Source organism: Mus caroli, unplaced genomic scaffold (assembly GCF_978045245.1).
Source record: "Mus caroli unplaced genomic scaffold, Mus_caroli_1 scaffold_8, whole genome shotgun sequence".
NCBI lineage: Eukaryota > Metazoa > Chordata > Mammalia > Rodentia > Muridae > Mus > Mus caroli.
In genome coordinates, this window is record NW_028227263.1 from 127,673,333 (window position 1) to 127,684,274 (window position 10,942).

At 51.1% G+C, this 10,942-nt stretch overlaps 1 protein-coding gene and 1 non-coding gene across 2 annotated transcripts; both read left to right on the forward strand.

Annotated features, from left to right (window-relative positions):
* Window positions 1-840: 840 nt before the first annotated feature.
* Nop53 (NOP53 ribosome biogenesis factor) lies at window positions 841-9,081 on the forward strand. The gene is made up of 13 exons (XM_021166974.3): window positions 841-1,100; window positions 1,591-1,655; window positions 4,018-4,126; window positions 4,540-4,739; window positions 5,090-5,160; window positions 6,681-6,776; window positions 7,080-7,184; window positions 7,259-7,459; window positions 7,650-7,825; window positions 7,938-8,004; window positions 8,487-8,563; window positions 8,687-8,743; window positions 9,028-9,081. The coding sequence occupies exons 1-13, from the start codon at window positions 877-879 to the stop codon at window positions 9,032-9,034; spliced, it is 1,455 nt and encodes a 484-aa protein (XP_021022633.1). The 5' UTR covers window positions 841-876; the 3' UTR covers window positions 9,035-9,081.
* On the forward strand, window positions 8,045-8,153 carry LOC115031668 (small nucleolar RNA SNORD23). Its single transcript, XR_003837333.1, has one exon. It is a non-coding gene; the product is annotated as a small nucleolar RNA SNORD23 (small nucleolar RNA).
* Window positions 9,082-10,942: the final 1,861 nt, after the last annotated feature.

Genomic DNA, 10,942 nt, shown 5'->3' on the forward strand with positions numbered 1-10,942 from the left:
CTATTTGGGAAGGAGGGGTGTCCTTCAATGGCATACACACTGGTCAGTTGCCTCTGATCTAGTAACTAACTCTTCACTCTTTGCTGGTACAAAAAATCCTAATAAATCCAGTGCATCACAAAACTACAAAGACACAAGGGAGGAAGGCATTTGGGGGAAAGAAGGGTAGTTCAGTAGGAGTGAGAAGGCAAAAGGTAGCAAAAATGGCAAGGCACGTATGAAACTGGTCTACAGAGTGAGTTCCAGGACAGCCAGGGTTATACAGAGAAACCCTCTCCCGAAAAACCAAACCAAACCAACTAACCAACCAAACAAAAAAACTGTTGTGTAACTAACAAAATGGTTTGAGTAAAAATTTATGACAGCAGATAAGGTAATTACTCAGAGTGAGAACCAAGAATCCACATAGCCTACTCCCTACCAACCCGAAATTGCAGGTCCAATCTCTGAATTTGAGGTCAGCCTGGTCTACAGAGTGAGTTAACAGACAGCTAGGCTACACAAAGAAACCCTGCCTTTTTTGTTGTTGTTTTGTTTTGTTTTTTCAAGACAGGGTTTCTCTGTGTAGCCCTGGCTGTCCTGGAACTCAGTCTGTAGACCAGGCTGGCCTCGAACTCAGAAATCCACCTGCCTCTGCCTCCCAAGTGCTGGGATTAGAGGCGTGCGCCACCACGCCCGGCTCGAACATTTTTAAAATAAGAAAAGAGACTGAACGTGATGATATATCCTTTTGCCAAGACGTAAAACTCTCTATGTAAAAACTACGCTTAATCAAGATGGTCGCAAACAGGAAGTGCGTCATATTACGTCACTTGAGACGCGCACGTTCCAAACCGGATATCGGAGTTAGAGCGACTAAGCTCTTCCTTTAAGAAGATGGCTGCGGGTGGTAACAGGGACGGTGAGAAGCGCGGCTCGAGAAGCCAGGCGGACTCTGGCTTCCTGGGGCTGCGGCCGACCTCGGTGGATCCCGCTCTAAGGCGGCGGCGGCGGGGCCCCAGAAACAAGAAGCGCGGCTGGAGGAGGCTCGCCGAGGAGCCGCTGGGGTTAGAGGTCGACCAGTTCCTGGAAGACGTCCGGCTACAAGAGCGCACGACCGGGTATGTGGGGCGGGACTTCCGGTGGCGTGGCCGTGCGCTTTGCGACCTGGTGCCAGACGGACGGGGAATCCCGGCTCGGTGTGGGAGACCTATCAATAGTATTTTTAACAATAAGCGTGCGAAAATCCCAACAAAGTTTAAGTTTTCCCCTAGTTTTTTTTTTTTAATTTGAAACAGGGCCTCACTATGTAGGACGACCTGGCACTCGGTATGTAGACAAGCCTGGCTCCGAACTCGTTTCCTCTGCCGCCGGAGTGCTGGCATTAAACCTTTTGCCACAGAGTTTGAATTTCAAGTGAAAGAGAGTAAAGTACGCGCACCCCATCGTGGTACATTTTAAATTCTGTGTGAAAGCTCCAGGTGTAGCCTAAGAAAGACAGACCCCCATGGTTTGAGGAAGAATTGGGATGGGTCCAAAAAGTTAGACCCCTAAGGGTCTGTTATCTTTCCAGCATTACTTTGGCAAATAGTCTGCATTTTTATCCTTCAGGGGCTTGTTGGCCGAGGCCCCAAACGAAAAGCTCTTCTTCGTGGACACTGGATTCAAGAGGAAAGGTGAGGAGTGCTCTTGTGAAGTTGTGTGCTGGTGATTCTGAGTCTGGCACCTGTGAGATCTGCATTGGTGACATAATTTAAAGCAACACACTCTCTCACTCTCTCTCTCTCATTTTGGAAACAGTCTTGATCACAAGTTTGGAGGGGAGGGGTGTTCGAGACAGGGTTTCTCTGTGTAGCCCTGGCTGTCCTGGAACTCACTCTGTAGACCAGGCTGGCCTTGAACTCAGAAATCCGCCTGCCCCTGCCTCCCCGAGTCAGTGCTGGGTGTGGTTCATCACCACAATCTTACCATGTATACCATATTGGCCTCAAACTTAGATCTGCTTGCTTCTGCCTCCTGAGTGCTGGAAATAAAGGTATGCTCTACCACTGGAGACTAGAAGAGGCAGTCTTTAGTATAAAGAATTACTTTGAATGGCTTTGGAACAAGCTTGAGATGATTAAGAAAGGTGACCTGTTGTTCATTTTTGTTTGGTTTTATTGAGCTGTATCATTCAGCTTTTCTTTTTTTTTTTTTTTTTTTTTTTGGTCCCCCTTCCCCAAAGAATATGATAGCAAGCATGATAACCCACAACTTTAATTTCTCTGAGTTGCAGGCCAGCCTGGGCTACATAGTGAGCTCCAGGACAGCCAGGGCTACACAATGAGACCTTGTCTCAAAACAAAGAGAACAAGAGGATCTGTTTTAGCCAGTAGGAAGGAAGCATGTCTTGGCAAGATGGCTTTACTCCAGCAGAACTTGGGTTTGGACCTGCTGGAACATGAAAATAAGGGCAAGTTAGGGATTGCTTTGATGAGTGGGGTTTTCACCAAGGTGGCAGAGAAACACTTAAAATGGGAAGCCTGGTTCAGCAGGTACTGAAAACAAGCCAGTGCCTGGTCCAGCAGGACAGCCAGTGGCTTTGCAGAACAAGCTGGCAGCTTTGCCAACAGCCAGGCACTTTAATATGCACGATGTGAGTCAAGGGGTCCTGTTAATGAAAACCTTCTTGACAAGGTCGGGAGAACCCAGGGAAGCTGTGAGGGGACCTGGGGACGTTAACATCTAAAGTAATGGGTTCCATCTGCCCCACTCAGGCCAGTTCATGGAGTTTTAAATCCAGGTTCTATGTGCAAGGGGAAACATGGTGTTTATCATTCTGAGTTATGTTCATTTTTGATTCAGTAATAGCTATGCTTTGTTTTTGTTTTGAGACAAGGTTCTGTACATAGGCTACCTAAAAGGTCACGGTGTGGCCCAGGCTGGCCTGGAACTTAACGTCCTCCTGCCTCAGCCTCCCAAGTGCTTGGATTACAGGTAGGAGCCAACTGGCCAAGCTATAGCGTTTTGTCTATAAAAGAAGCTAGCGTTCACTTCGTTTTTACATTCACTTTTAGTTAGGGTGTGCGTGTGCTTGAATGAGCACACACCATCTAGGATGTGCCCTGGCACGTGTGGTTGGAGGGTACCATGTCTGAGTCAGTTCTTCCCCTATGTTCCTGGGATTGGCCTCAGGTTGCCAGGCTTGGTAGCTAGAGCCTTGCCTCTGCCTCTGCACCATCCTGCAGTTCAGCATTCAGCCTTTTGTGGCTTGTCGCTGCTGCTCTTATTATTTGCAGTGCTGGGTGGAACCCGGGGCCTTGTGTGTGTTCCTCAGGTATTCCTGTGTCCTGTTAACTTTTTGGAATTAGGTTCTCTCTGTTTAGCTCAGGCTGGCCAAAGACTCAATCCTCCTGCCTCGGTCTACAGAGCTTTAGTGTTACAGGTGTGCACCACTGTACTCGGCCTCCTTAGTGGGTTCTGCAGCTTTGGAAAGTAGAAAGCAGAGTGCTGAGTGCTAAGAGAGGGCCACAGCCTGCGTCTCAGTCCTCCTGGGTGCCTGCCCTCTTTCTTCCCTGTTAGTTCTGAGGTCCTTTCCCTGCTTTGTCTATGAGTCCTTCCAGATAGGTCTGTGGGGACTTAGTCCCCATCACAAGGCCTATCTCCTGCTTGCCTAGGCCGTGGTGGATCGGATCTGGGAGTCTGGGTTCTTTTTTGGGTTTTCTTTTTTGGTTTTTTTCGAGATGGGGTTTCTCTTTGTAGCCCTGGCTGTCTTGGAACTCACTCTGTAGACCAGGCTGGCTTCGAATTCAGAGACCAGCCTGTGTCTGCTTCCCAAGTGCTGGGATTAAAGGTGTGTGCCACCATGCCCGGCTTGGGACTCTGGGTTCTTAATCTAGGATCTTCCCTTGTAGGTGAACAAGGTCAGTCTGGGAACCTTAGGCTGTGTTACCTAGGTTGAAGGCCATCAGCCCTGGTTGACCTGAAGTTGGGGATTGGTTTATGAAGGGAGGGAAGGAGGCCTAATGTAAAGTCTCTTCCCCTCTTGGTCCCCTGCAGAACCAAGAAAGAAGAGGACCTCGGTCCAGAAGAAGTCACAGCGTCTCCAGAAACCCTTACGGGTTGACCTTGCCCTTGAGAATCATTCTAAGATCCCTGCTCCCAAAGAGTGAGTCCTTCCAGCCCTGCCCCCTGAAGACTGTAGGGAGATGGCGTGGTGGAGGCAGTTGAGAGAGCAGACTAGAGTATAGCTGGGTCTCTGGAGAGTGGCTTAGAGGATTCAGCCCTGGCAGCAGGGTAGCCTGAACCAACTGGGACTATGGGGTAAAGAAGCGCCAGCCCTAGGAGAGAGAGGACAGGCTAGCAGGCTCCGCTGCCCCGAGGGAGTCTGCGGGGTCTGGTGTTGTGATGCTCAGATCTAACTGTAGTAGTGGGTATGAGGTTCTGTGCTGAGCCAGTTGACAAGAAGACTGTGCTGAGGTAGGCAGGAGAAAGGCTGCTGAGCAGCAGGAACAGCCCAGCTGGGAGGGGCTCATCATGCTCAGCTGTTGCCTTACCAGTTGCCACTCTTTCCTTACTCAGCATCCTCGCACATCAGGTCCCTAATGCCAAGAAGCTCAGGCGAAAGGAGGAGTTATGGGAGAAACTGGCAAAGCAGGGCGAGCTGCCCAGGGATGTGCGCAAGGCACAGGCCCGACTCCTTAGCCCTCCCACACCGAAGGCCAAACCTGGGCCCCAGGACATCATTGAGCGACCCTTCTATGACCTCTGGAACCCAGACAGTGAGTGATTCTGCTCTCTTGCAGGTGGGCATGACCGGTGTGGGCTGTTGTCCATATTGTACACTGACTGTCCAAGAGTGTGCATCCATGGGCATGCTCTGCGGATGTTGACAAACTTCCAGCAGGGAGTCTGAGGTCTTCAGGGCCATCCTTTCCTGCTTGTGGGGCTCCCTTCCCAGTCTTCAGTCTTCCCCATTTGTGAAGTCCCATCGAGATGTGGTTTGAGGCCCTGGGGGCCTGAGCAACTTCCCTTGCCTGGATTTCCGTGTCATTTTTAGCAATGTGGAGGGACTGGTAGAACTCCCTTCTCTGCTAGAAAGCTCATTGCAGTTGCTCTCCTCTCCCTGCAGACCCTCTGGACACACCTTTGATTGGTCAGGATGCATTTTTTCTGGAGCAGACCAAGAAGAAAGGCGTGAGGGTAAGTTTGCATAGGCAAGCAGTGGGGTAGGGAGGGCAGCTTTTTCATGGTCCCCATGCTTGTCATCCTAGTGGTCTGTGTCCCTGTCCTAGCTCCCATGATGACCAACCTTGGGAAGGTGACCTCACCTCAGTGCTTCCATTCCTTCCTCAAACTGTAGAGTGTGGGTTAAAGAAGAAATGTCTGAAAACAGCCCAGTGCTCACTGCTGGCGCTGTGGGTTGGAGGTTGGTTTGTGGCCATCATCTTGAGCTCTAAGTGTTTGCTGCTGGGGGCCAGGACCTATGGAATCTTAGCACTTTTGGGGTGATGTGTTCTCCCTGTGGGACTGGAAGAAACCTTGGCCTTCACATCCGTGTGTTGAGTGTCTCCAGGAAATGAGAGCTTAGGAGCCAGGCTTCAGGGAGGCCAGGAGCCAGCACTGGAGAAAAGCCCCTGGGGCTAGAGACCTGGAGAGCAAGGCAGCCATAGGCAGAGGGGCTTTAGGCACAGAAGCTACGAGGCAGAGCAGGGCCAGAGACCTGTGCAGCCACGGGTATGCAGTGGGCCCTGAGTTACCATGTACGTATGGGGAGCAGAGTCCTAAGACAGTAGTCTCAGAACTCAAGGGACCAGGTTGGGGAAGTTTGGACTAGTAGGGAACCACTTAATGTAGGGCCTATACCAGGAAAAAGACTAGATGGGGTGGGGGGTGGGGGTGGGCAAGACAGCTTGATGTAGAGGGTCACCTGAGGTTTCTGATGTGAAGATCTGGTCTTCGTGTTCTCTGGGAACTTTTGGGCCACGTGGGCACCAGAGTTGCCACCCATACTTTGCTGTGACAGCAGAGGGCCTACAGCACAGCCAATGTGGCAGTGTACCAGGGCATATAGACCCAGCATGTCACACATGTTTGCAAATGTTGCACGCTCCCCCTCCCCCAGCTGAGCAAAGGTGATGCACCCCCTTTTATCCCAGCACTCCAGAGGTGGAAACAGAAGGCTCTCCAGCCTGGCCTTCAGAGTGAGCTCCAGGACAGCCAGGGCTATACAGAGAAATCCTCTTTCAAAAAGGAAAAGCAGATGCTGTCCCATTTCTCTCGTGGGTCTTGTGGCCTGCAAAGCCCTTCCTGTGGAGGGATTGCTCATCCAGGGTCAGGTATCCCCTGTGCAGGGTGTGAGGTCCTGGCCTCATGAGCCCTAAGTCCCTGCACCCCAGATGGGAGAGCTCCGATGTCTGGCTCCTGGTCCTTTATATCTCCACAGTAAAACTGTGAGATGGGCTGGTGGGCAGGTAACAAGGGACCTTTGCTCCATGGGGAAGGGCCTGGTATCAGTGCCTCCCATGGTGGAAAGCTGAGCACGGAAAAGGGCGTAGGGTGAAGCCTTTAGTAAGACTCAGTTCTCTGAATCCTAACTTGTTGGGCCCCACGTCTTAACAGTCTCACACTGGTCTCGGGGCTTCAGTGTAGGCATTTTAGGGGTACACTGATGGTTCTTGGCATGGAGTTCATCCTGCCTCCCTGTTCTTACCTTCCTCCAGCGGCCACAACGCCTCCACATCAAGCCTTCCCAGGTGCCTGCAGTGGAGGTGATTCCTGCAGGAGCCTCCTACAACCCAACCTTTGAAGATCACCAGGTTAGTGTGCAGTGGGTTCCTGGCCTAACCCAGTGCAGCTTTCACTGTCTGGAGTCCTCGCTCCCGTTTACCCTCCCTTACCTCAGGCCCCACCTGCTTCCTTCCCTGAATTTGTCTGTTCAGGGACCAGACCATCTAATCAGAACCCAGCATAGGGTGAGGGTGAGAATAGCTCAGATGTCTCCACTGGGCGTGTGTAGAGGGTGGAGCCATGAGCTGGATCAGTGCTGAGACTCGGGCATGGGGTAGGATCAGAGGGACATCCCTGATATTAAGATTCACCCCAAACTCACCTCTGCCCAGGCCCTGCTTCGAGAGGCCCATGAGGTGGAGCTGCAGCGTGAGAAAGCGGCAGAAAAGCTGGAGCGACAGCTGGCCCTGCCCACCTCAGAGCAAGCTGCCACCCAGGTGAGCCCCATCCACGGCTTGTCACCCACCTGTAACCTCACCTGCCCCCACTTGCTGACCACCCTGCTCCCTAGGAGTCCGTGTTTCGGGAGATGTGTGAGGGCCTGCTGGAGGAGTCTGATGGTGAGGATGAGCATGAGGCAGGCCGTGCCGGGCAGCCAGAGGCTGGTGATGGGATCACCGAGATATCACCCACTGGTGCTGCTGGTCCTGAGAAGAGGATGGAGAAGAAGACGGAGCAGCAGCGGCGGCGGGAGAAAGCTGCTCGCAAGCTGGTGAGCACCCTGCTCTGTGACCCTTGTGGCCACACAGGGCCTTCGGACAGAAGTGGATGACAGGGCAAACAGCTGTCGAGTGACCCGATACCAGTGCCATCAAAGGAGAGGTCATGGCTTTGTGGGGCCCTGGGTGAGGAAGGCCCTGGGCAGAGTGGCACTAGGCTGAGCTCTTACCCTCTGTCCACAGCGGGTGCAGCAGGCTGCACTGAGGGCAGCCCGGCTTCAGCACCAAGAACTCTTCAGGCTGCGTGGGATCAAGGCCCAGGTGGCCCGAAGGCTGGCAGAACTGGCACGCCGGAGGGAGCAGCGGCGCATACGGCGACTGGCAGAGGCTGACAAACCCCGAAGGCTGGGACGGCTCAAGTGAGGCACAGGCTAGGGCTCCAGGAAATGGGGGTCTGCAGGCTATATTATGCTTTTTTCTTGGTTCTGTGAGAGCCAAATCCCTGAGTGTCCTCAACCCTGTGTTCTGTAGGTACCAGGCTCCTGACATTGATGTGCAGCTCAGCTCTGAGCTGTCTGGCTCACTCAGGACACTGAAGGTACTTGCCATCAGGGTGGCAGAGTGCTATAGGGACCCTGTGCCCAGTGATGATGACCATCCTTGCTCCCCGTGCCTACTCGGGCTGTGGGCGACACCATGGCTGCCCTGGGCTGGGCCAGTTGGGCCATTGCCTGGGGACTGAGGGCACAGGGTCAGGGTGAGGTGGGGAGGGCAGGTGCTGGTGTAAGTTTCTGACCCTCAGAAGGCCTTTTGTCACAGTCTCTTGTCAGCCCTAGTGAGTCTCCTCAAGCTGTGCTGGGGCCTAGCCTGGCTTTGAGGTTTCCATTTTTTGCAGCTGTAGCCTCTGTCCTCTGAGCCTAGCTAGGAAAACACACATTGACTTCAGTATAGAGCCCCCTGGAGCTCAGCAGGGTGTAGCTGGGGGTACTCTGTGGAGGCTTTAGGAAGATGCAGAGCTCTGTCTGGACCCCAGTGCTATCTAGGATCCTGCTAAAGTCTCTCTGACCCTCTGTCCCACAGCCAGAAGGTCACATTCTCCGAGACAGGTTCAAGAGCTTCCAGAAGAGAAATATGATTGAGCCCCGAGAACGAGCCAAGTAAGATCTGCCACTGTGGGAAGGATGGGGGTTGGGGTGGGGGTGGGTTGAGACACTTCCATACTCCCCCCCCCCCCAACCCCTTGAGATAAGGGATGCTGACCACATTTTCCCCTTCCCCAGGTTCAAGCGCAAATACAAAGTGAAGCTGGTGGAGAAGCGGGCCTACCGTGAGATTCAGTAAGTGAGGCCCACCAGCATGTGGCTGGCTGACATTCTGTGAACCATGGTCTACCTTGCCCCGTTGTAGCTTAGCCTTCCTCCCTTTTGAAAGCTGCCAGTGTCAGGCCCTTCCCAAACCCTCTGACTGGTCGACCAGTGGGGGCTCAGGAATCTAGAGGAGGGGTGAAGAGGATGCCTAAGGGAACCAACCAAAAGTCTCAAGTCAGAAGGGGCATTAAGTGAGAAAGGCTGTGGGGTGCAGCTGTCCACTCATCCACCTCAACTCTGCCCTCTGTCCTCAGGTTGTAGCTGTGCAGATGCCGGAGCCCCGCCCCTCAATAAAGTTCTGTGACCAACGCTGGGGTCTTGTTATTTTCTTCCGCCCCTCCTCTGCTGCCCAGGTCTTAGCACAGCTCCTCTCCACCACAGCCTGCCTTCAGTGCTGAATATGTGGAGAGCACAGCTCTATAAACACTCTATCACTGAGCCACACCCACAGCCCCTCCCTGGGGGGTTCTAGGCAGGGGCTCCACCACTGAGCCATTCCTACTTCTCTTCTTTGAGCCACACCCACTTTCTGTGGATCCTGAGTTTCTTCTTCAGTTCCTTCAGATCTTTGCTCAAGTTTCAGATCTCACTGTGGTCTCTCATAACCTCTGTGCTATCGTAAGTTGTCCTAATACTCTCTAGTCCCTGGTTGCATCTGTCACTCTTGGCGTTCTGTTTATCTTAGAACTTCCATTATTTTTGTAGTTTTTGCTTGGGTGGGGTCTCATGTAGCCTCATACTTTATGTAACTGAGGGTCACCTCTGATCTTCTTGCTTCCTCCTCCCAATTCTGGGATTTCAGCTTAACACCACCACACTTTGCTAGTGTGTATAATTGATACAATTTTAAAAAAATAATTATTTTATGTACATTAATACACTGTAGCTGTACAGATGATTGTGAACCATCATGTAGTTGCTGGGAATTGAATATGGGACCTCTGTTGGCTTATTTATTATATCTTAAGTACACTGTAGCTGTCTTCAGACACACCAGAAGAGGGTGTCAGATCTTATTACGGATGGTTGTGAACCACCATGTGTTTGCTGGGATTTTAACTCAGGACCTCCCAAAGAGCAGTCAGTGCTCTTACTCACTGAGCCATCTCTCCAGCCCAATTGATGCAATTTTAATTTCCAACAGTGTCTGTAACCAGTAGGTCATATATCCAGATGTCACACACTTCAGACTGAAATTTTGAAGCAGAAAAACTAAGTGACTCTATTCCAGTTAAGTGTCCAAGATCCAAGCGTTTTAGGAGATCGGGGTCTCTCTTCATTTCCTGTTTATAGAAACACCTTTGGCAATAAAACAAGTGTACATTCTTTTTTTTTTTTTTTTTTAGATTTAAGATTAAGATTTTGTTTTTGAGACAGGGTTCTCTGTGTAGCCCTGGCTGTCTTAGAACTCACTTTGTAGACCAGGCTGGCCTTGAACTCAGAAATCCACCTGCCTCTGCTTCCCAAGTGCTGGGATTAAAGGCGAGCGCCACCACGCCCGGCCCAAGTTTATATTCTTAAAGGGAAAAAAATGGAGCTGGAGAGGTGGTTCAGTAGTCAAGAGTATTTGCTGCTTTGGCAGAGGACCTGGGTTCAGTCCCTAGCCAGTTCTCCTATCGGGTCCTCACAGCCTCGTATACAGTTAGGTTTTGGGGATCCAATGGTTTCTTATGGCCTCTTATGTTTGTGTGCATATAAACATACACACATACACACACAAAAATAAATTTTAAAGTTTTTTATTTTTGCTGTGATGCATTGTATAGATCAGTCTGGCTTCAAACTCGTGGAAATCAGTTTGCCTCTGCTGGAATCAAAGGTGTTATGTCATTACAGCTAGTCCTAAATGTTTTGTTTTTAAAAGATTTGTGCTACACAGAGAAACCCTGTCTTGAAAAAAAAAAAAAAAAAGTAAAATAAAAAAGATTTGTGTGTATCGTGTTTTTTGCCTGCATGTATGTCTGCGCACCTCATGTCTGGTGCCCACAAAGGCCAGAAGGTGGTACCCTGGAAGAGCAGTCAGTGCTCATAAACACTGAGCTATCTCTCCAGCCCTAAATCTTAATTTAAAAAGAATATGTTAAGCTTGGAATTCCAGTTTGTTTTGTTCTTGAGACAGGGTCTCATTTAGTGCTGACCTGGAACTCCTGGTCTTCCAGCTTTCATGCT

What these genes read in the sequence shown, in the direction of transcription:
- Nop53 (XM_021166974.3), top strand. Translation starts at nt 877, where the DNA reads ATGGCTGCGGGTGGTAACAGGGACGGTGAGAAGCGCGGCTCGAGAAGC. An exon ending in AAGATCCCTGCTCCCAAAGA is followed by an intron (nt 4,127 to 4,539) that starts GTGAGTCCTTCC and finishes TTCCTTACTCAG; the next exon opens with CATCCTCGCACATCAGGTCC. An exon ending in GAGCCCCGAGAACGAGCCAA is followed by an intron (nt 8,564 to 8,686) that starts GTAAGATCTGCC and finishes CCCCTTCCCCAG; the next exon opens with GTTCAAGCGCAAATACAAAG.